The following is a 21,579-nucleotide window of genomic DNA, read 5'->3' as shown; positions in this document are numbered from 1 at the left end:
ATGGACAGTTCAAAAGTAGAAGCCATTACTCATTGTTACTCATGCCATTGTCAATTTGTGAGTAGATTATTCTAATGATCTATATACAGAATGGCAACATTTTCTGAGTGCCACAAAAAAGAATCTTCTGAAAACATTTTGGGAGTAATAAGATTATGTTACCCTGAATAAGTGATGCTTCGGATTGATTGGCTATAATGGCATTATTTCTGGTTTTTTAGTCTTTGATATTAATACTATAAACTGTTCAAAGTCTTTAGAAATGGAGTGATATAAAAGTTGCATGCATGGAAAATAGGCTGATAGGTTTTTAGAAAGGAAGACTTACCTCATCTATCACTTTGGCAAACTGCTGAAGAGTAGAATTCATAACTTCATCATCACCACCCAAAGGAAAGCGCTACCAAAACAAAAAACCCATTTTTTAAATTCCATATTTATTCATATTTTTCATTCTAAAAAATCACAGTAACATTCCAAAGGTCTAACTTGTACAAATTTAACATTGCTAGAAAATAATAAAGAATCTTGAAGAACTGTAAACTGCTAATGCTTGTTTAATTTATATATATTGTATTGCTATATTTAAAAGGTATCAAAAACACCTGTTGGCCAGGAGAATTGTGCATGTGCACACACACATGCACACATTCGCACAGCCACAAGGTCTAGTAAATCATGGTATTAAATTATGACCATTTTGATAAAAAAACATTTGTCCATTTATGGCAGTTTTAACTTATTTTTATCTGTTTTCCCCTTTCTGTGTTTCTATTTGTTATCTTCTGGTTTGTGTTGTTATGGATAGATAAACCTTTCATGTTTTAATCAGACCATGCATGTTTTAATCTCTTATTTCCTTGTAAGATGCAAAGAGCCTTTTGATTGTTGCAGGGTAGATGTGTCATAAGTTAAATAAATGTGTGTTCTTAACTGAACTGAGCAAAAGAACTGAGCAAAAATAAAGTGATTAGACTTTATAAGAACAGGAAAGTGGAAAAAATAATGAATTTAATTTCTATGTTAAAACATATAGGTGGAGTTTATATAAGAGGCTACAAACTAGGCAAAAACAGATTAGGGTAGTCTTTAATTAATTTTCCACGTTGGAGGATCCAGTCACTATCCCGATATGTTGTAAAAAATCAGGCTGCCCCATTAACCCATTAAACTTGGATCAGAACATAACATTTTCATTTTATAAATGGACTCTACCTGTTTCTCATATTCTTTCAGAAGCTTTGAAGTCAAATGTGTTGCTGCACTGAGTTCATTCTGAAAAAAATAATTTATTCTGATTTTAAAGATTTTTCAAATATAAATGACAATAGAAGTACAATATAAAATAAATTAATCAGAGTTAAACAATGTTTAACTTAATGTGTATGCTTTTTGTAACACAATTATAATTTCCCATTTTTAAAGTGGAATGATTTATTACAGCAGTGGTTCTCAATCTTCCTAATGCCGTGACCCTTTAATACAGTTCCTCATGTTGTGGTGATCCCCAACCATAAAATTATTCCTAAAACCACTGAAAATATGTGTTTTCCGATGGTTTTAGGCGACCCCTGTGAAAGGGTCGTTTGACCCCCAAAGGGCTCACAACCCACAGATTGAGAACCACTGTATTACAGTCAGACTAGCATACACACTTTTAAAACTAACCATAGATTTAGCTAAACAAATAAAAATCAATCAAATTCCCAGACTTCTGAATGACCCATTACTCATAATAGAAAATAATATCACTCTCTAACAGCAAAAATTAAACTGCACTAAAATATTTGGAAGTAAAGGTCAACAAGCAAAAATAAGAGTGCTGCATATCTGTAAAATCCTTAATTTATGCAGACTATAGATTCAAAATCAAAAAGGTTGACTGCTCAGGAGATAAATTAGTCCATTGCAGTTAGGCTTATGGTGGGGTTTCCAGTTTGAAATTAAGTTTTATTAAGAATCTGTCCAATTAGCCATATTTTACAATACATATAAATTAAATTGTTGCATAAAAATGCTTATATCTAAATATATTGTTGTTAGAAACTTCTGAAGAACTTATAAGCTATTTATTAATGTTATTTGTAAATAATTAACATGGAAATATTAAAGGAAAACTGTATTTCTCTTTTTCTTTTCATTCTTTTTTTCACATTCACATATATTTCCACCCAGCTACTAAAATCCCAGAAGTTAAAATTTTAATTCCAGGTAGTCTTCAATTTACAACCACTCATTTATTCACTGTTCAAAATTACAATGGCACTGAAAAAAAACGACTTAACGACCATTTTTCATACTTATAACCATTGCAGCATCCCCACGGTCACATTATCAAAATTTGGACGCTTGGCAACTGGCATATATTTGTAACGACTGCAATGTCCCGAGATCATGTGCTCACCTTTTGTGACCTTCTGAGAAGCAAAGTCAACAGGGAAGCCACATTCATTTAACAACCATGTTACTATCTTACCGTATTTTCCGGCGTATAAGACGACTGGGCGTATAAGACGACCCCCTACTTTTCCTGTTAAAATATAGGGTTTGGGCTATACTCGCCGTATAAGACTACCCTTCTTCCAACGCACACCAAATAAAAATTAAAAAACATCAGATTTGATTTCAATATGGTAATTTTAATTCAAATGCTTATGACACGCAGGTACTTAGCAGGAAAACTGTCACTTATAAACATAAGGCTGTTTGTCATCAAACATGTCAACATAAAACAGTGCAATTGGATTAAACTTTTCCTAATTCACTCTAAAGCTGAAAGGAAGGATAAGACAATAAACCCATGGGAGCTGCCATGCTGTTTGTTTTCTAAGCTGTCAACCAAACTGGAACTGATTATGATAGGAGGAAGATAACAAACAATAGAGAGCCAGTGCCGGGCAAGTCCCTGGTGAGTCAGTAATGCCCATAACTGCAAGCTATTTTTACAGGTTTTGCTGGCGTGACAGTTTCCCTTTAAAAGCCTTCAAAATCCTCCTGTTCATCATCTGATATCATAAGTACATCAAGGACATCTTGTGATACATTTGTAAGGCAGTCATCATATGGATCTAATTCCGTATCAGATGGTGTGGTCTCAGCTTCGGCTTCCTCTTCATCTTGCCACAAGTAGTCGTCCTCCATACCATCTAATGAATTTGATATGCCACACTTCTTGAAAGACTTGATTACTGTTTCTGCATCAATATCATTCCAGGCTTTTATGACAAACTTGCACAAAACATCCAACTGTGGAGCACGCATGTTTCCTCCTTTTGTGAATGACTTTTCACCGCTAACCATCCACTCATTCCACTTTTCTCGAATGCGATCTTTAAATGGCTTGTTTAGGCACACATCCAGTGGCTGTACCAACGATGTCAATCCTGCAGGAATAACTGCCGCATCTGTGTTTATTCTTGCAAGCCTTTGCTTGGTGCTGGGAGTTAAATGAGCCCTGAACATATCCCACACCAGTAGACTACGTTTTTGAATAAGTCCACCTGGTCGCCTGCTCCATATATTATCAAGCCATAGCTTTACCCCTTCTTCATCCATCCAGCCTTTTTCATTCACATGTACAAAACAACCAACAGGGAACGTTAGTTTTGGCATTGTTTTTCTTTTAAAAATAATCATTGGTCTCAGTTTGGAGCCATCAGCTGTGCATGCTAGTACCACTGTAAAACTGGACTTCTCATGTCCTGTTGTTTTAATTAAAATTGTTTTTTCACCTTTTGGATGGACAGTTTTATTTCCAATCATATCAAAATTCATTGGAGTTTCATCCATATTTCCGATACTACTTAACGCATAGCCATGTTTCTTGCGCTGTTTTATTACGTATCGATGGAAACTATTTACTTTGGCATCAAGATCTGCAGGTAATTTTTGTGCAATTTTTGTCTTTTGCCTCAGAACCAAATTATGCCTTTCCAAGAATCTAGTACACCAGGATACAGTGGCCTTAAATCTGTTGCTGTGATCTGGGTTAGATTTGGCCCACTGAAGTGCAAACAAATGTATTTTATTTCGTGTCACTACATAACCGTTTTGGCGATGCTCATTCACCATGTCTGCTACATGTTTTTCGAGTTCTGGCCAATGTGGGGTGCCTCTTCTTAATGCACACTTACCCCTTGGCATACTCTTTAATGCTTTTACATTTGCTTTCCAGTCCCGAACCATCTTTTCTGTTACTCCATATTGTCTTGCAGCAGCACAGTTATTATGTTCCATGGCAAAGTTTACAACTTTAAGTTTAAAACTGGCTTCATATTTCTTTCTTCTTGCTGGTGGAGCCATGATGGGGTCTTGACTGTTATATTTGTATACTATACTGTATGTACTGTTGCTGTACTGTATGTATTGTTGCTGTACTGTAGAGAAAGGTAATGGGCTACGCTACGTGTAGTGGCAAGAGGGTTATTTTGTACCAGGTTTTCTTCCTTCACCCATGCAGCCTTGTCATGAATCTGAGTTGCTGGCACTGACTGATGACGCTACAGAAGCGCCGACAACATTGACAGGAAGCTGTGCCGATCTAGTCAAGGCTGCATGCTGCTGAATGCTGGAACCAGCTGGTTGCTGAGCGGAGCTTCTCCCAGGCATCTAGGGGGATATTACCGACGCTCCGACTTCCCCAGCTGACCCCCAGTGATGGCGAGCCCCACCGGTCTGGGGAAGTCAGAGCGTCGGTAATATCCCCCTGGATGCCTGGGGGAAGCTCCGCGCAGCAACCAGCTGGTTCCAGCATTCCAAGGCGATTCCAAGGAGGTCCATGGTGAAAGCGGCGCCGCGGTCGACCTGGGCCAGCGCCTTGCACACCTGGCTCTGCGTCTCCAGTATGAGAAGCTCCATGCGACTTCGCATGTCTCCGCCCCAGTCGCGCAGCTCTCGCAATCCGCTTACCGGAGGAGCCATGAAGTGCTCGCACCGCCTTGCCAGATCTTCCTCGTCCTCCTTTCCCTACGGCTTTTCCCGTTGTAATTGCTGCTGCTGCCACCGCCGAGGCTGCTCCTTCATCTCCGCCCACCGCACCAGACCCAGCCCGGCCAGCACCGCCGTGGCTCCCGCAGTCCAAGCGGATCGGCGCCCGGGCTCGCAGGCGAAGGGTGGGAGTGCGCAGCGATCGACGCCGATCGCTGCCACCCACCATCGCCCCAACGGGAAGAACCGCCCAGCAGCGATTCCAAGGAGCCTGAAGCGAACATCCTGGAGCAGCGCGGGCCGGCCCGGAGGCTTAAACCCCGGGAGCCCAGGTGCCGAACCCCGCACAGCAGAAAAGACATGACAGCCGGTGCCCAGTTCCTTCTGCAGCCATCCGGATCAGCGTCCGGGCTCGCAGGCGAAGGGTGGGAGTGCGCAGCGCACTTTCCTGGCTTGGCGCCAATCCGGCCGGCTGCAGAAGGAATTGGGCACCAGCTGTCATGTCTTTTCTGCTGTGCAGGGTTCGGCACCTGGGCTCCCGGGGTTTAAGCCTCCGGGCCAGCCCGTGCTGCTCCAGGATGTTCGCTTCGGGCTCCTTGGAATCGCTGCCGGGTGGTTCTTCCCGTTGGGGCGATGGTGGGTGGCTGCGAGCCTGGAAGAGGTGGTGAAATGCAGAGCAATACCTCGTGGGGAAGGAGTCCGCCATGGCTCCCGCAGTCCAAGCGACGCTGATCGCTGCCACCCGCTTTCACCGTGGACTGCTGGGAAAGGAAGGAAGGTGACCCGAATTCCGGGGTAGAGTGGGGACGCGTTCCTTTCTCGTGGGCCGCGCACTGCCTGGCACCTCTTGTAGGTTGGAACTAATTCGGAGTACAGCTTCCCCTCAACGTTGCCGGCGCTCCCAAAGTGTCATCGGTCAGCGCCAGCAACTCAGATTCGGGTACCCGGCGTATAAGACGACCCCCGACTTTTGAGATGATTTTCCTGGGTTAAAAAGTCGTCTTATACGCCGGAAAATACGGTAATAACTGCAATGATTCATTTAACAACTCTGGCAAGAAATGTTATAAAATGGGATAAAACTCACTTAAAACTCCCAATGCTTAGCAATAGAAATTTTGGGCTAAATTGTAGTAATAAATTGACAACTACCTGTATAATCAAATCAGTGATAAAAATTTGGAAAAATGACTGAAGGTTAATTAATTTCTGCATTTTACTGTCAAATTACCTGTGCATCATAAATTCGATGCATAGCTTTATACAACTGGTTGATATATCTGGAAATTGCAGCAGCATCTTCTTCAAATACACCCAGCAAAGATCGTGTCTAAAAAGAAGATAATATAAATTTTATAATATTGCAACCACACTATTTCAGCAACATTTAATAAAGTTCTATTTCATGTATAGGTAAGACAGAATCAGAATTCAAAACATTTCTATCTGATCTTTGACATATAACTAAAAGTTATCTGGCAAAAAGCACTTTTTAAGTCTATATGCACTTCATTAAAACAAAATATGTTGGCATGGTAACAGAATACTTAAGTTTCTTTCAGTAAAATAGTTCATTTACTATTCTTTTTATGACAAACAGTGATAGGGCATAATAATTAAATATTTGAGCTTTATGTTTTTGCCAGTTGTATTGAACTTGAAATCTAGATATAAGATAAAAATTTCCCTTGAGCTCTATACTGGTTACCACACAGAGATGTCAAAGTTGTTTTCTTAGCTAAAATAAATTCAAAGAATAAATATATTCTCTAAATGATAAAGTATAACTCAAGTTAAGCTTTATAATCTTAAAATACCATTTAATACTGGCTTTTCAAACTGCTCCTCACTAATTTATGTGGAAACTGAACAGTAATAGAATAAGAGCACTGTCCTTTTATGAATGGACAACTGGCTATAAATACTGTAGAAACGGGATAGCTAAAAGAAATCCTTCCAATAATCTAATAGTTTATAGAATTTACATCTGTATGGATAGAATGAATAGACAAGAAATTTTCTTTTTAAATTCTCATTAACTAATTGATAATAACTCAAGTATATTTTGGGAAGGAATATATATACTGTAAATTCCTAGTTTTTTAAAGCTTAAAAAATCTTATAGAGGATAGGATCCTCTATATGAAACAGAAGAACTAAAGTGTCTCTCTTTAAAGACAATTTACATTTCCAGTGATAAAACAATCTTCAGGAGGCCTTCCTTGGGAAATATTTGGGCTGGCTACTCTAGGACACAGAATGATGAAGTAGAGGGCATACAGATAATGTAACACAGAGAACTTTGCTAAATAATGTTAGCTGGAATTTCCAGGGACAATGGTTGTCCCAATTATGGAAATTACAAAACACTGATTCAATAAATGGCTTTAACTAGTTTTAATGCAATTTTAAATTAATTATATTTACAGAATTACAGGAATTTCCACTTCCTTAAAAGCAACAGAACAGGGATGCAAAAATCCAACTAACAATAGATTGCATCAAAGAGATAAAAAGAACTTTACCTTTGCAGCCTAGATCTGAAAGCCCTACTTTTCTATCCATACAAGTAATCACATTTAAAGTACATGCTTAAATTTCAATCTTTGCTTTTAATAAATGATTGAAAGTATCAACTTCTTGAATTCTTTTTTCTAACTGAAAACTCATTCTTTGCCTTGTGAAACAAAAACGGTACCATTCAGAAACAATAACGAAATATCAATAGGCTTGGGAAAATCCCAAGATTTGCCAAAGTATTAAAAAAGGCATTTTTAAAGAAAACATTTAAGAGTAGGAGACAATTAAATAATGAACTCAATGAGAATATTTTCAATTTTCAAAGTCTGCTGAAGATCTAAATAGTGGGGTGCACAGGAAGAGGAATGGACTAGCAGATAGAGTGGAATATTTCAGAAAAGGACATGGCTTGCTGGCTTGTATTTTAAGTGGAAGCATCCCATACTGCAATATTTTTGCAGTATTGCAAGTCCTAAACTGCCTTTCTGTTTATGCTGATGCTGAGGATGTGTTTAGAGATATAGAACATACATGGGGAACAACTTTTGCAGAATCTAACTAGGACTATGAATCGCATGCAGTACCTAGGTGTCTTCAGTAGAAGAAACAGTATATTCAGAACTCTTGAAGAAGTAGAATCCTTCACTGGATATGTTCTTTAGCAAGAAAAAGTTTTAGACTGCAATGCTATAATCTTGGACAATGCTGTGGAACAGGTACAATATACCACAGCATGGACAGTGTCCTTGGCACACAAAGAACTGAACCATTGTTAGTTATTTTAGCAGATAAGGCCTGAAGCTGACTATATCAACTTGGAGTTCAAACCTATTTTACCTACTCTTTACAGGAGGGGAGGCAGGATACTTTATAATATAGTAACCAATTACTTAATTGCTTTTTAACATAAAAACAATATTTATGTTTTTTGTATAAAAACAGATTAATAGCATTTGAAGCAAAAACATTAATCTGGATCTAATAAGCAAGAACACCACTAACTAAACTTTTGAACAAGTGCAACAAAGGGTAACATGTATTAATACTTATTTATTATCACAAATCTGAATGTCTGAATTTAAAAGTGATGAATATTAATATGATGAATAAATCAAATCAATTATCAATAACAAGCAACACAAAAGTTCCACTAACGCAAAAAAAAAAAAAGATAAACAGGGAAAAGCTGTAGAGATCCAATTGTTGATTCTGAATTGTTGTAAACAGTGTGTTAATTTTGATCTCAATGAGTGTTTTAAAGGGGCAGCTTTAAAAAAATGGAGTTGTATGCATATATATTAGAAGTAATATCTTTAAATGACCACTGGCACTTGCAGGAGAATGTGCTATTAAAAACTGGATTTTAAAGAATTCTCAAAAGATTAATAGAAAAAAGATGTAAAGAGCTTCATACCATGTAAATTCAGGGCATTATACCAGTATATTTAAAACTGAACTCAATCCCACAATAGAGATTATTTTACCAAAGTTGCATCTATCTTGCCCATCAATATAATCACTATACCTAAGATCATAAGACGACTGAAAAGTGATGCTCAGATACAGTATCCAACAACAGAGGATAGGAAGTTTTTAAAAGATTTTCCTACTTCTTGTTTTTTTGCAGCAACTGATGGGGTATTGGTCAATACAGGTGGTCCTCGACTTAAAACTGTTCAGTTAGTGATCATTCAAAGTTCCAACAGCACTGAAAAAAGCGAGTTATGATTGTTGTACCATTGCCATAGTCACACAATCAGAATTTGGCTCCTTGGCAACTGACTCATGTTGATTACGGTTGAAGTGTCCCGGGGTCAGGTGATTCCTTTTTGTAACCTTTTGAAAAGCCATGGGGACAATGGGGAAGCTAGATTCATTTAACAACTGTGTTACTAATTTAGTAACTGCACTGATTCACTTAGTAACTGTGGCAAGAAAGGTTGTAAAATGGGGCAAAATTCACCTAGCAAATGTTTCCCTTAGCCACAGAAATGTTGGGGTCAATTGTGGTCATAAGTGGAGGACTACCTGTACTTCATAGGAGTATGAAGTACTCCCAAACTGGGCACAGTACCAACTTTTAATGTATAAAATTATTCTGATGTGTTTCAACATCTTCAGCATTTCTTGGAGAAAAAGTACAACACCAATGACAATTTCAGTAGAAAACAGGAATTCATAATCGTACCATAAATTCAATGCTCAATATTCAGAGACACTTAAAAATATGCTAATTCCAAATAATTACGCATGCAGTCCTGGCAAAGGCAAACAGGTTTCTTCAGCCCGAGCCAAGGTTATTCATACTTCAAAGCTACTGACAAAAATCATCCGCTTGAATTGGGGCGAAGAAGGGCGCGGGCGGGGGAATCGGAGGCAGCCACTGAAACGATTTTACACAACAACGCAAGGAACAAAAACAGAGACGGCCCTTTTTTTCCCCCCCTTCTTTCCCCCCAACGCTCCCTGAACTTCTGTAGAAAACAACCGAAGTGCTAAGGAAGCCGCCTCGGTACCACACTGCTCTATTTCTCTCTCTCTCACACACACACACAAACAAACAAACACGAGCCCCGCAGAAAACAGCCCTCCTCTGGCTCCGCAACCTTTTTCAAAGGATCCCTTCAGCTTTTTCCACGCGAGATCACGCCACGCACCTTCCACCTGGCAACACCTGCACCGGCCTTGCCGGTTTTAAGGCGGAGCCCCCCGACCTCCCCTTCGGAGGGACCCGCGGGAAAGACGCAGCTTCTCCCTCTTTCTCGCCCGCCCGGATGGCTTGAGCCCTTCTCGCCTCTCCCGGGAACGAGCACGACGGCAACAGGCTGCGTATGGCCTCCGAGCCGCCTCAGGGCGAAGGGAGCCACCTCCCCAGGGCTGGAAGGGGGGCAGAAGGAGCCTCTCCCTCCGTCAACCAGCTGCTGCTACGCGGGGGTCCCTCACCTGAGGACTGTCTTCCAGCGCCTCTTCGATAGGCAGCTTGTCTATCCCAGGCATGTCGGCGGCTGAATCTTCTCAGGCCAGGCCAACCCCCTCCTCGCCGCACCCAGCCCGACGGCCCTGTTCCCGCCTTCCCCCGCGCCTCCGCGCACCCCGACAGGCCCGCTCCGTTCAGGAAATCCCGCCTCGCCCCTTCCCCGCGGCCGCCCGTCCGGACAAGGAGAGGCCGTCAGCGAGCCTATGCATTTCCCTATTGGCTGGAAGAGCGGCCAGTCTGGCTGGGCGAAAAAAGAGGCGGGTGCTTTTGTCAGCCTCGCGGGGGTTTGGTGACGGGCGGGGGAGGGGAGGAGGAGATTGAAGTGTTGGGGGGGTGTCACTTGTGGGGCTTCCGGCCCGTCGGAGGGGCAGTTTCTGTGGGGCAAAGGCGCAATTGCGCCTGTATATGCTGCAGGTGGCGCTGCACCCTGGGCTCCGCTTCTGTGCGGGTCCTCCTCCTTATTATGTCATGTTGCCATGATTCATCTAAAATGGTAGAGTGGGAATTGGATCTCATAAATATTAAGATGGCAATGAGCTCATTTAGGGCTGATTGGCAAGAGCTTAGTGTACCCGATTTAGAGCAAATGGCAATTCAGGATTGCTGGGAGAAAATACTTAAGTGGATATTAATTTACTTCTTCAGAAAGAATCTGAATCTCCGCTTGAGTTTTCCATGCTGGTTAATTTTCCCCCTGGGTTATGGAAAACGTGAATTGGTTCTGCAAAAAAAAACAACATATTTCATTCTCAATTTGCTTACTGACCCTCTGCAGTGATATTTGGGGCTTTGCAACTATGCCCCAACTGTAGACAGATTTTTTTTTTTTAAAGGCAACAAGGACCTATGAAGGAACTATAGAAAATGTCCACTTTATTTGCCTTAGATGTAACTGCATGTCCCAAATGAATACCTTGATCTCACTTGTGAGTGTGAGATCCGGCCATGAATGGTGTGAATGGGTTTTAATGTTTTAATTTTTAAATGTTTTTATAATGGTTTTTTTTAAAAAATGCATTGTAAGCCGCCCGGAGTCTCCGGAGAAAGGCGGCATATAAATTGAATTAATAAAATAATAACCTCCCAGTATATATGCTCATTATATTCTTTGAGCATTAGGTTGTGTGAAAGGGACATAACATAACATCTTAATAGCTGGCAGCTTTTCAGTGATCTTGGTGATGGATAGATTGCATGAATCTACAAATGGAGGCAACAGCAGCAAAATCAAACTTTTTTTCTACTGTTATTACTATTTAAACTGTGGTGTCTACTTTCTTTGTCATATCTCATTATCCTCTTTTTTACATTAGGGTTGACTTTAGGATTGCTTTATTTTATTTTATTATTTTATTTTATCTTTATTTGTATGGCTGCCCATCTCACAAAGCAACTCTGGATGAGGAACAAAATTTAAAAAATGAAAACAATTACAATAATACAAACATGAAAATGCATAGCGGCCAAGACTAAATCTTTCATCAAGAAACAGAATTGTAGTTTATGCCAGCCTTATTCTGCCTTATTGCTTCCCTGTTAATCAGGGAAGTCTCTAAAATGATTGGTTAATGAGCACATTAATGAGAACCAGTTTGGCCCAGTGATTAAAACACCAGGCTTGAAACTGGGAGACTGAGATCTAGGCCTGCATTAAGTCATAAAAGCCAGTTGGGTGACTTTGGATCGGTCGTTGTCTCTCTGCCCAACCTACCTCACAAGGTTATTGTTGGGAAAATAGGTATGAGTATTAGGTATGTTTGCTGCCTTGAATAATATAATAAAGGTAGGGGGGAAATAAATAATAAAAATAATTACCTCTCCTTCCAATTCATTATCAGTTATGCACACTGTTTAATCCAAGTTTATTGCTTATTGCATTTTCCAAACCTGAAGTGGTTGACATTTTGGGTTTATGGAAATGGACTTGTAACTGATGATAAATTTTGAGTATATCTCTGTTGGAAACTGAGGCAGGCAAGGGAGTGGGACCAAGCGGGGAGTTAGCCTTGAGCCTGTGGGCAGCTGCAAGAGACCTATGACAACCCACCCACCCCGCCCAGGTTCCATGGAACTTTATCTCTTTGTTCTCAAGGAAGGGCAAGCAGTCTGGGGAGATTCTTGTAGAATAGACAGAATACAATAAAGTAGTTAACTTGAACTCTTCCATGTTTGGATCCAGTTGCACCTGCCTGTCAATATCCTAAATTTCTGGAAACTTCAAAGAGAGACATCAAGGTCAGGCAATAAGATAAGCCATAAACTTTGCTTGGAAAACAGCACACAGTGAGAGGGGGATGGTAGTATGTATATGTGCTCAATAATTGAGTTGTTCAGCTTAACATGCTGTACAGAGCTTAACATACTATACAGTCTATCTTTTTATAAATACCTGTTTAACATGAAGCAGACTTTTATATTATTCTGTTCAAATACTGTTTTACAAAAATGTCAACCTTCAGAATTAGAAATGAAACCAGAGGATGAAGAAATTGTACTTATCCACATAGATGGTGATTTATCTAAATTAATAACAGCTGAATGGCAATTGTTACCCTTTTAAAAAGTAAAATGCATTGAATACTTTAAGAAAATATTGTTTTATAATATAGGTGAATCAAAGTCATAAGGCTAAGAATGACTTCAGTATCAAATATTTATTATGTATCATATGAAGTAAACTCGCAAAGATAAGCCCTTTAAAAAATAAATTATTAACTAAGATATACTTACTAAGTCTTTATATTTTTTCGTATTCTACTTTTTCTCTGTATAAATATACCAAGATAGCTAGGTTGCCAAGTATTTTACTCTACTGGCAACGGTCTAACCTTTCTTTTAAAAAAAATAATATGAGGAAAGTGGAAGAAATAAAAGAGATTACATGCCCAGCCTGATATCTACTATTTGCAATTATTCTTAATACATATCTATCTGTCATTTTTATAGGCCAGATTTAAATTCCTAAACTACTGGTGGACCATGGAAGTACGACCAGGAGGGTGTTAGGCTTTATTCAGCCTCCCATTAGTTATTCTAGACCTCACTGATTTGACTATTCCAGTCTCAGGATAAAGCAAATATGCATTATTGTTAGTATAGCATCTTGGCTTGAATAATAAAAAGAATTGCAATCAAGAAGTTTAGTTTGATTTTTGTCTGCTGTGCTAGATGTTCATGGCCCACATTTATTGTAATGGTAAGAAAATATTCATACAGCAACAACTCAAAGAAGGCTGAGAATGTGTATGTCTGATTAGTTCCTGTAACTTTTTCTTTCCGCTCAGGCAGAGCCTTCACAACAGAGCTCCCTCATGACCAACAAGCATTCCTTTTCCAAGTCCACAACTTCTCTTACATGTTCTGGAGATGAAGCATAGAATGGAAAATTGGCAGACTCAAAGGGAGAATGTCATATGGTCTTCAACATTATTTCAAAACTGCTTTATAGATGTGGCTGGACTTCCAGCAAAAGCATAACATCTCAGTGTCTGGCTTAGCAGACTGAGAAAGAGTGATGGGGAATAGAAAAATAACCTGATCCCTGGCCAATATCTGGGAAATGTTAACAAAAAGAGTTTCCACTCTTATTTTATAGAAAATTTATTTCCCTTTTTCCCTTTCTATATGTAATCCATTTGCAAGGCATACAATTATCAACTAAACCATTAACTAATACAACATTGACTGTTTTATTTATTTTCTTAACTTTCACCTTTTAGGCTAGTAACAATTAAGTCCTTTCCAGTTAATTAAGGAAGACTTTATTATTTGTTTTAAAATAGGAGTTCATGGACGCTAGGTGGCAACATTACAGAGCTGTACTGCAGTTGAAAATATTGTTTACAAAATATAGTAATTATTTGTTTATAAAGAAAGACCTAATGAAAAATAACACAACCATTTTATTTTTGCAATATTTGTTTTGCTTACAACATTTGAAACAAAGTGGTTTTACCAAGAATATTGCCTGTTTCCAGGTACGACTGTAGGTTTCAGATTTATCAATACACAAATGTGCGCTTTCTCTCTCTCTCTCTCTTTCACACACACACACGCACATTTGTGTCAAATATTGCCCACAGCACTGACAAGAACCAAGGAGATGCTTGAATGTGGAGTAAGTAAAAATTAGTCAACCTAGGAACAAAAAATGATAAAGAAAAAATGAGTGTATTTTCCCAATGCTTAGGACAATCCTTTACAAGAAATAATGATAAATATATGTGCAATATTCCTCATAGATACAACAGTGACCAGCATTTGTGGAATTATGGTGTACTTCTGGACATAACTTGCTAAGACCCAAGTGCCCATGCTACTAGCAGGAAACTAGTTAAACTGTTTTAAAGCTTATTTTTGAGTTTACTTCTCAGTTGTTTCTTGATACAAGGACAGAAAATTGACAATTCTCCTATATGCTTAAAAAGAAATCAACATCAATGGTCTTTTCAATTTTAAATGTACAGCTTTAGCATACAAAACTAAAAAAACATGGGAAAAAAACAAAGGTAAAAAAATATAATAAACAGCTGGTTTAAAATACTGTATATTACATTTGACTACAGAGCACTTTTGGTCAGTTTTTCCATTTTGTCTTATGTTTCAAAAGTAAAATATTAAAAATATCAGAGATTGTAAAACTGAAGTGATGCAACTGTCCGTTCATGACAGAAAAATATTTTTCGTTATGCTACATACTTGGAAATCCAACTCTTCATACTGATGAGTTCCAAATGTTTGGTATAATAGTTCAAAATTGCATTCACATCTTTCAATGTTATTACTCTTTTCAAAAATCTATTTATAAACTTATGAATATTAAATTCCATGTCATAGTAGTATCCCTTTCATATTATACTTTCAGTTTAAAGAAACAGACAACTCTTTCTAAACATTATTTGAAATGTCCAGTAAACAGGAAAAAAAGTGGTATTTGACTCTTGAATTAATCTCTTCTTAAGAATGACGAAGCATACTTGATACTGTATTCTTTAAGACTTTGATTTGAAAAAAATCCCAGCAAGTCTTTATTCCAGAGTTCTTGCAATACTTGATGTCTGCCTCAAAATATTAGGTCATTCATACCCTGGTCGGTTCCCATTTGAACTACTGGAATGCACTCTACATTGGATTGCCTTAGAAGACTGTCCACAAGCTACAACTGGTCCAGAATGCAGCGGTGCATAGAGTGTTGGGAGCTTCCAGTTTCACCAGTTGCATAAGTTGCATGAACACTCCGTTTCCTTCTAGGTCCAATTCAAGATGCTAGTTGTCACATTTAAAGCCCTAAATTGAATAGGACCAGGTTGTTTGCAAGATGGTCTTTCCCTGAGAACATCTGCCTCCATCCCACCAGATCACATAGGATAGACATACCTTCGGTCTCTTCCCTGAAATCTGCCATCTAGCAGAACGTAGGAGGTATGCCTTTTCCAAGGCTGCTCCTACTTGTGGAACACCTTCCCTCCTTACAGGCTCCTCCATGAATTTGCTGTAGCTGAAGCCCATGCAGTTGTAATCCTAATGCATTTTGGTTGTTCTCTGCTGAAGGACAAAACCTGACCTTATTCTCCTAAATTACCTTATCACTGTCGTAAAACTCTTACATATCAGCTTGGAATTCAGCAAATTGTTATGGGAAAGTCTAGGTGCAGCATCATAAACTATGATTTGTAAAGCACAGTGGTTGGATCCAGCTATCATCCTAAATCCAGACCAGACCTTTTCCAGCAAGCATGGAAAAGAATGGAAACATAATATAAAATGGGATAAACAAAGCAAATATCTTTGCTCTTACCTTTCTAACCCACCCAAGTGAGAGTGATTTTGGTGGCCATATAAATTTTCATAAATAAATAAAGTTATTGGTGAAATTCATTACCTCTACTGGTTTAACTGGCCTTTTATAAATTTCATTTGCCATCACAATATATTACAAATTAGGATGAAAATAAACGTTTTTCGTCTCACTGAGCATCAATAAAACAGGTTTTGTTCTGGCTTTTTCTAAAACTATGGTTTCTGGCTTTGATTTTTATGGGATTTTTCATACAATATTTGATGGATTCCTCCAAGAATGCCAACATAACACTACCTTTGGCAAGTTGGGTGGCATCCAAGTTGATAAGCAAACAAACAAAATGGCATCAAATTAAATTCTAAGCTAAGAAAATAGAGGAGCAGCCCTTTTTACAGTATTTCATTCAAGTGTTCTATAATCTTAACTACTTGGAAGACAGTTACTGAATTCTGACAGCCCAATGCAGTTGCCTTATGCCAAAGACTATTGTCATTTTAGTGACCATGTTCATCATTACATATGCATATGAAAAAGCAAACATTTTTTCCTCAGGATTAGCCTAATAGCATTAAGAGATTATTTTTAAATTTTCATTGGAAGAAAATGCACTTAAATGAGATTACTTATTACTTGACTGGTTTCCTATCATGCTGTTTTGTTTAGGTAAATGAAGTCCATAGGAGTATTATTTAAAAACAAAACCGCCACCAACCAAGCCCTGATTTTATACATTAATGATTTCAAATAAAAGACAAGTGTTATACTTGTGCATGGGTGCTTTTGAAAAAGTTAAGTCTGATACTCTGGTTACAGGAGATAACACTTTTTGTTCTTCTTGGTGCACTCCCTCATCCATTAGTTGCTAATTACTTGGAAACAAATAAACAATTAACTCCTCTTGCCTCTTGGTGGGAGAATCTTCATTGACATGCTAAAACTTTCTAATAAAAGATTTTAATTAATGACGTGGCAAATCCAACCCCCTTGTTGACAAAGCTATAAGAAAAGACCTGTTAAGTAAAAGCTGAATTATGGTGTGGGGAGGTTGGCAAAAGAATGGCAGGCAGATCGTTGTATGCTCATAATGCAGCTGCTTCTTATCATCATCAGAATAAATCCAGTCTTGGGGAAGGCAAAAACACTTCCTTTTCATTTTCCATTGAAAATATTTTGGGATTAGAGCGGGAAAAAGATGGTACTCCAGCTGCAAAACCTCACAGGCCATGGGTGGATAAATGCAGTAATTTAGGTAAGATGGATGTTAAGATTCATTTCAATATTTTCTTCACCTTTTTTACTGTGTTCCTTTGCTTTAAATTATAAACCACGTTTAAAAGTCAAAATGTAAAGAAAATCAGATTATTGTATTTCAGCTCTGTCTCCGAGTTTAAATTACTCTATAACAAACATTTTTCTACTAATCGTGTTTAAAATGCTTGTGACTTTTCAGGAGAAGATTGTTTGCCCTGCCTGCACCTCTCTTCAATATACTATGCACTCCCTTTGTATAATACAAGCAACTGCCGAAAAGCTGAAGAAAGAGTTTTGAAATGTGAAAACTATTTCGCAGTGAATGAAAGATTTTCTTACAAAAGGGACTTGAGTTGGTACAGAGGTAGGAGGCCAAGGACTGCATTCACTCAAATCCAGGTAGGGATTTAGCCCATTTAACCTATTCATGCAACTAAGAATGGCTGTTTTGCTTCCTGCATTCTTTAATAAGGGGACATTGATTAGAAAGAATCCAGAAATGCCTGTTTCACAAGAATCTGTACAATCATACATTTACTGAATAAAAAGGTCCACAGATGTTATATCTAATCAGCATTCTGAGCTCAAAATAGCTTAATTGATTTCTATTGACTTGAAATATTTTAGAATCTTATCCAGATTTTTATTAAAAGCTTTGGCTTTATCATGAATGCTTAAAATATTTTGGCAGTGAAAACAAGCAAATAACAGAGTTTTTGTCTATTCTCTTTAGATAGAAATACTGGAAAATGTTTTTAGAGTGAACTCTTATCCTGGCATTGATGTTAGAGAAGACCTGGCTCAAAAATTAGATTTAGATGAAGACAGGATTCAGGTAACTTTACATGTGTGTATTTATGTGTTTGTGCTTGTATTACTGGAATCTCAAATATTATGTCTGCTTAGCAAGAGTCATAATGGATGGGAATAATAATAATATTATGACCCTGACTGAAGAAGTTAACAATACTAGCTCACTTTGAAATGTTGTATGAAAGAAAAAATAGGGGAATGTTATTTTTTTTTAAGTAGAATTTTACCTTCTAATTCTACTTATGTTTGCAGTACAGTAATACCTGGATAATAAGGTAACACATTTTAATATCTATCATAAAAAAATGTCTGTTGCTAAGACCTAATAAGTAGGATCCATATCCAACTTAATTCAAACTGAGTAAGTGGAATAATTTGTTTTTCTGAAAGATTAGGTTCATATATAAAACATTAACAGATGTGCTAAACAAACCACAATGATTTATTCTACATAACACATTAAGCCACAAATAAACTAAATACGCTTTGGCTTCATGCAGTGTATGAAGCCTCGAACACTGAGTGGGATTTATAACTATATTTACCACCACAGCAGATGGCAGCATTTACCAGACCCAAGAGGCTAAGTGTCGGTTGGTATGTGGCTAGAAAGCCTTAGGGCTCTAGGCTAAGGGTGTGTGGGGGATGGTTTAAAGAAAGATCCTAGAAAAAGGCCAGGTCAAACTGCTTTCTTGTTGATTGATGGTTTGCCACCAAGTGGTTTTTTTTACTTCTAGGGACCACACAGATAGCAAGAAAATTACAGGGATGTGCTCATTAAGTCACTAGCAGTCAAGTTTGATTAAAAGGTATCTTTGCCTTTAAATGTGTTTAGAACTAAAGCCTAAAGCAGGGGCGTCCAACCTTGGCAACTTTTAAGATCTGTGGACTTCAGCTACCAGAATTCCCCAGATTGTCATGCTGGCTGGGGAATTCTGAGAGTTGAAGTTTACAAATCTACCCCTGACCTAAAGGACATCTCTTCATCTGGTTTTTAGATTCACAAAATTTCTCTTTTCTAACAAAGTTAGATATACTTGTAAGTAAGACTTAGTGACTTACAATTTTGAAAAATCACTTCTGAAAAATCTTGCCAAGAAAATTACTTGTCCAGGCAGCATCCAAGAAATGGGACACAACTGAATGAAAAAAGAAGAAAAAAGTCTCAGTGAAGAGAATGGGACTTATATCTGAGTAAATATGCAAAGATTGCTTTCCTAAGAGCAATCTTTTAAAATGCATGGATGTCCATGTAAACTCTAAGAATACATCTTGACCGGAAGGTGGTAATAATAACACCAATAAGAATAATTAGAACAGACGCTTACCTGTCTAAGAATGCTAGCCAATATTTTAATTTAAAACAGGTATAATCTTAAACCAATTACAAATTACCTTTTTGTTTTATCTGCATTCAACTTAACTGACTTTATGTTTTTTTTAACTTAGTGAACAGACGGTATTATTTTATAAGTCAATACATCATTGTTGGCAACAGGGCTTCCTGCACTGGTGGTTCTTAGATGCCTGGATAGAATTCCATCTGAAGCTTTGCGCTTCACTGAAAACAATGATCTTTTGAAGCCAGTCCTAGATAGCAATAGCTGTCTTGTGTTTGTTTGTTTGTTTATCAATCATGTTTTGAAACCACCCATCTCCCTGAGTTTTCTTGAAGAAGTGTTGCTTCTCATGTTTTACTGCAAATATTCACTTTAATTTGAGACGAGAGAGTTAAAACTTTAATGGAATGTGCTACTTACATACAGAAGAGTCTTGGTTCCAATCTTAAATTAGAGTAAGGCTGAGAAGACTATATGAGTTAATAGAATCAAGACTCACTCAAGCTGACAAGTTATTTATTCTTTATAAGCAGCTTCTTGTATTTTTACCTGCTGGAATTTTATTAATATTATAGTTTTAACCTTGTTTAGGGACACGGTGTTACTTGTTATTTGTCCCAGCTTCTGCCAACCTAGCAGTTCGAAAGCATGTAAAAAATGCAAGTAGAAGAATAGGGACCACCTTTGGTGGGAAAGTAACAGCGTTCCGTGCGCCTTTGGCATTGAGTCACTCATGCCGGCCACATGACCACGGAGACGTCTTAGGACAGCGCTGGCTCTTCAGCTTTGAAACAGAGATGATCACCACCACCTAGAGTTGGGAACGACTATCACATATGTGCGAGGGGAACCTTTATCTTTACTTTAACCTTGTTTACCAAAAGCTTCTTTTTACAATACCATATTATTATTAAACATGTACTTTTTCTCTCAATTTTAGATCTGGTTTCAGAATCGCAGGGCAAAACTGAAAAGATCCCACAGAGAATCACAGTTTCTAATGGTGAAAAATACTTTTTCTCAAACAATTATAAAATGAAAAGAAATATGTAGAATGCATTATTTTACTGTAGTAGATGAATTCATCATAAACCACAGTATGTTATCAGAAATTTATCATATTAAGATAGGTTTCAATGTTATTTTTTACATGAGTGTAATGATTTTATTGTAAAAGTAAACAATAAATATTATTGTTTCATGACTTGTGTGATGAAAGCAGATTTCTGTAACTAGTTTAATAGGTATTTTCAGAAGGAAAGAAGACAAAACTCTGCAGTTTTTGTAGTTCACTGTCTTAAGTATTGGTGATGTATCATTGAAAAATCATAAAAATTTCACATACCTCAATGCAGTTTCATAGGAGGTTCTATATACTGATTTTCTCCATATCCATGCTAGTGACTTCTAAAATGCAATGTATGGGAATGTGGAATGCAATTCAAAAATTTCATATGGAAAACTCATTACCCAAATTTCAGTACCTGTAGGGAGTCCTGCTGGGGCAGAATAATTCCTCAGCAAAAACCTTTCAGCTTCCATAAAATTTGACCTGGAATTAAGGATCTTTTCCTGCAGAATGCTTTCTATAACTGAGGAATAGTTGTGTTAATTGCGGTACATTTTATATGTGTGTATGCAGTACGTGTGTGTGTGTGTGTGTGTGTGTGTGTGTGTGTGTGTGTGTGTAAAATATTCTACCTGGCATATACATTTTGGAAGTTGGTAAAAAAAATTATGTACACAAGTGATACAGGTGTTTAAGTCTACAAAATACTACAAAAATTTTTGTTAAATCTTAATTGATTTACCATCTTTGATAAAGATGACTTATAATCTTGCTATATATTACTTGCTATTATATTATATTTCTACTTTCAAGATAGATAGTTTGAGCAAACCATAACGTGGTATGTTTCTTTTTGGTAGTATGTACTAGAACAGTTAATTTA

At 37.8% G+C, this 21,579-nt stretch overlaps 2 protein-coding genes across 6 annotated transcripts in view; one reads left to right on the top strand and one right to left on the bottom strand.

Annotated features, from left to right (window-relative positions):
- The window catches only part of APPL1 (adaptor protein, phosphotyrosine interacting with PH domain and leucine zipper 1), a 41,504-nt gene extending 29,041 nt beyond the window's left edge, over positions 1-12,463 (bottom strand). The window contains exons 1-4 of one of the 4 annotated variants that reach the window (XM_034436654.3): positions 12,239-12,463; positions 6,158-6,256; positions 1,216-1,275; positions 329-400 (exon numbers count right to left, since the gene is read on the bottom strand). In XM_034436654.3, the coding sequence (XP_034292545.1) occupies positions 329-400; positions 1,216-1,275; positions 6,158-6,181 (156 nt within the window). In that variant the 5' untranslated portion in view covers positions 6,182-6,256; positions 12,239-12,463. Of the gene's footprint in view, positions 1-328; positions 401-1,215; positions 1,276-6,157; positions 6,257-9,056; positions 9,166-10,103; positions 10,715-12,238 lie in introns of those variants that run through there. The other 3 variants (XM_034436636.3, XM_087883707.1, XM_034436661.3) reach the window with 3 other exon arrangements.
- Positions 12,464-12,541: 78 nt separating this feature from the next.
- Positions 12,542-20,831, top strand: HESX1 (HESX homeobox 1). Of its 2 annotated transcripts, XM_034436704.2 has the most exons (6): positions 12,542-12,658; positions 13,708-14,540; positions 17,334-17,472; positions 17,674-17,873; positions 18,208-18,309; positions 20,568-20,831. In XM_034436704.2, exons 2-6 carry the CDS (start codon positions 14,436-14,438, stop codon positions 20,664-20,666), a joined length of 645 nt encoding a protein of 214 aa, XP_034292595.1. In that variant the 5' UTR covers positions 12,542-12,658; positions 13,708-14,435; the 3' UTR covers positions 20,667-20,831. The 2 variants fall into 2 exon arrangements, with proteins under 2 accessions (XP_034292595.1, XP_034292603.1); XM_034436712.2 differs by lacking the exons at positions 12,542-12,658; positions 13,708-14,540 and having other exon boundaries at positions 17,177-17,472.
- Positions 20,832-21,579: the final 748 nt, after the last annotated feature.

This window comes from Pantherophis guttatus, chromosome 2 (genome assembly GCF_059756535.1).
Source record: "Pantherophis guttatus breed Tessera chromosome 2, ASM5975653v1, whole genome shotgun sequence".
NCBI classification, from domain to species: domain Eukaryota; kingdom Metazoa; phylum Chordata; class Lepidosauria; order Squamata; family Colubridae; genus Pantherophis; species Pantherophis guttatus.
This window is presented reverse-complemented; position numbering and strand designations above follow the sequence as displayed.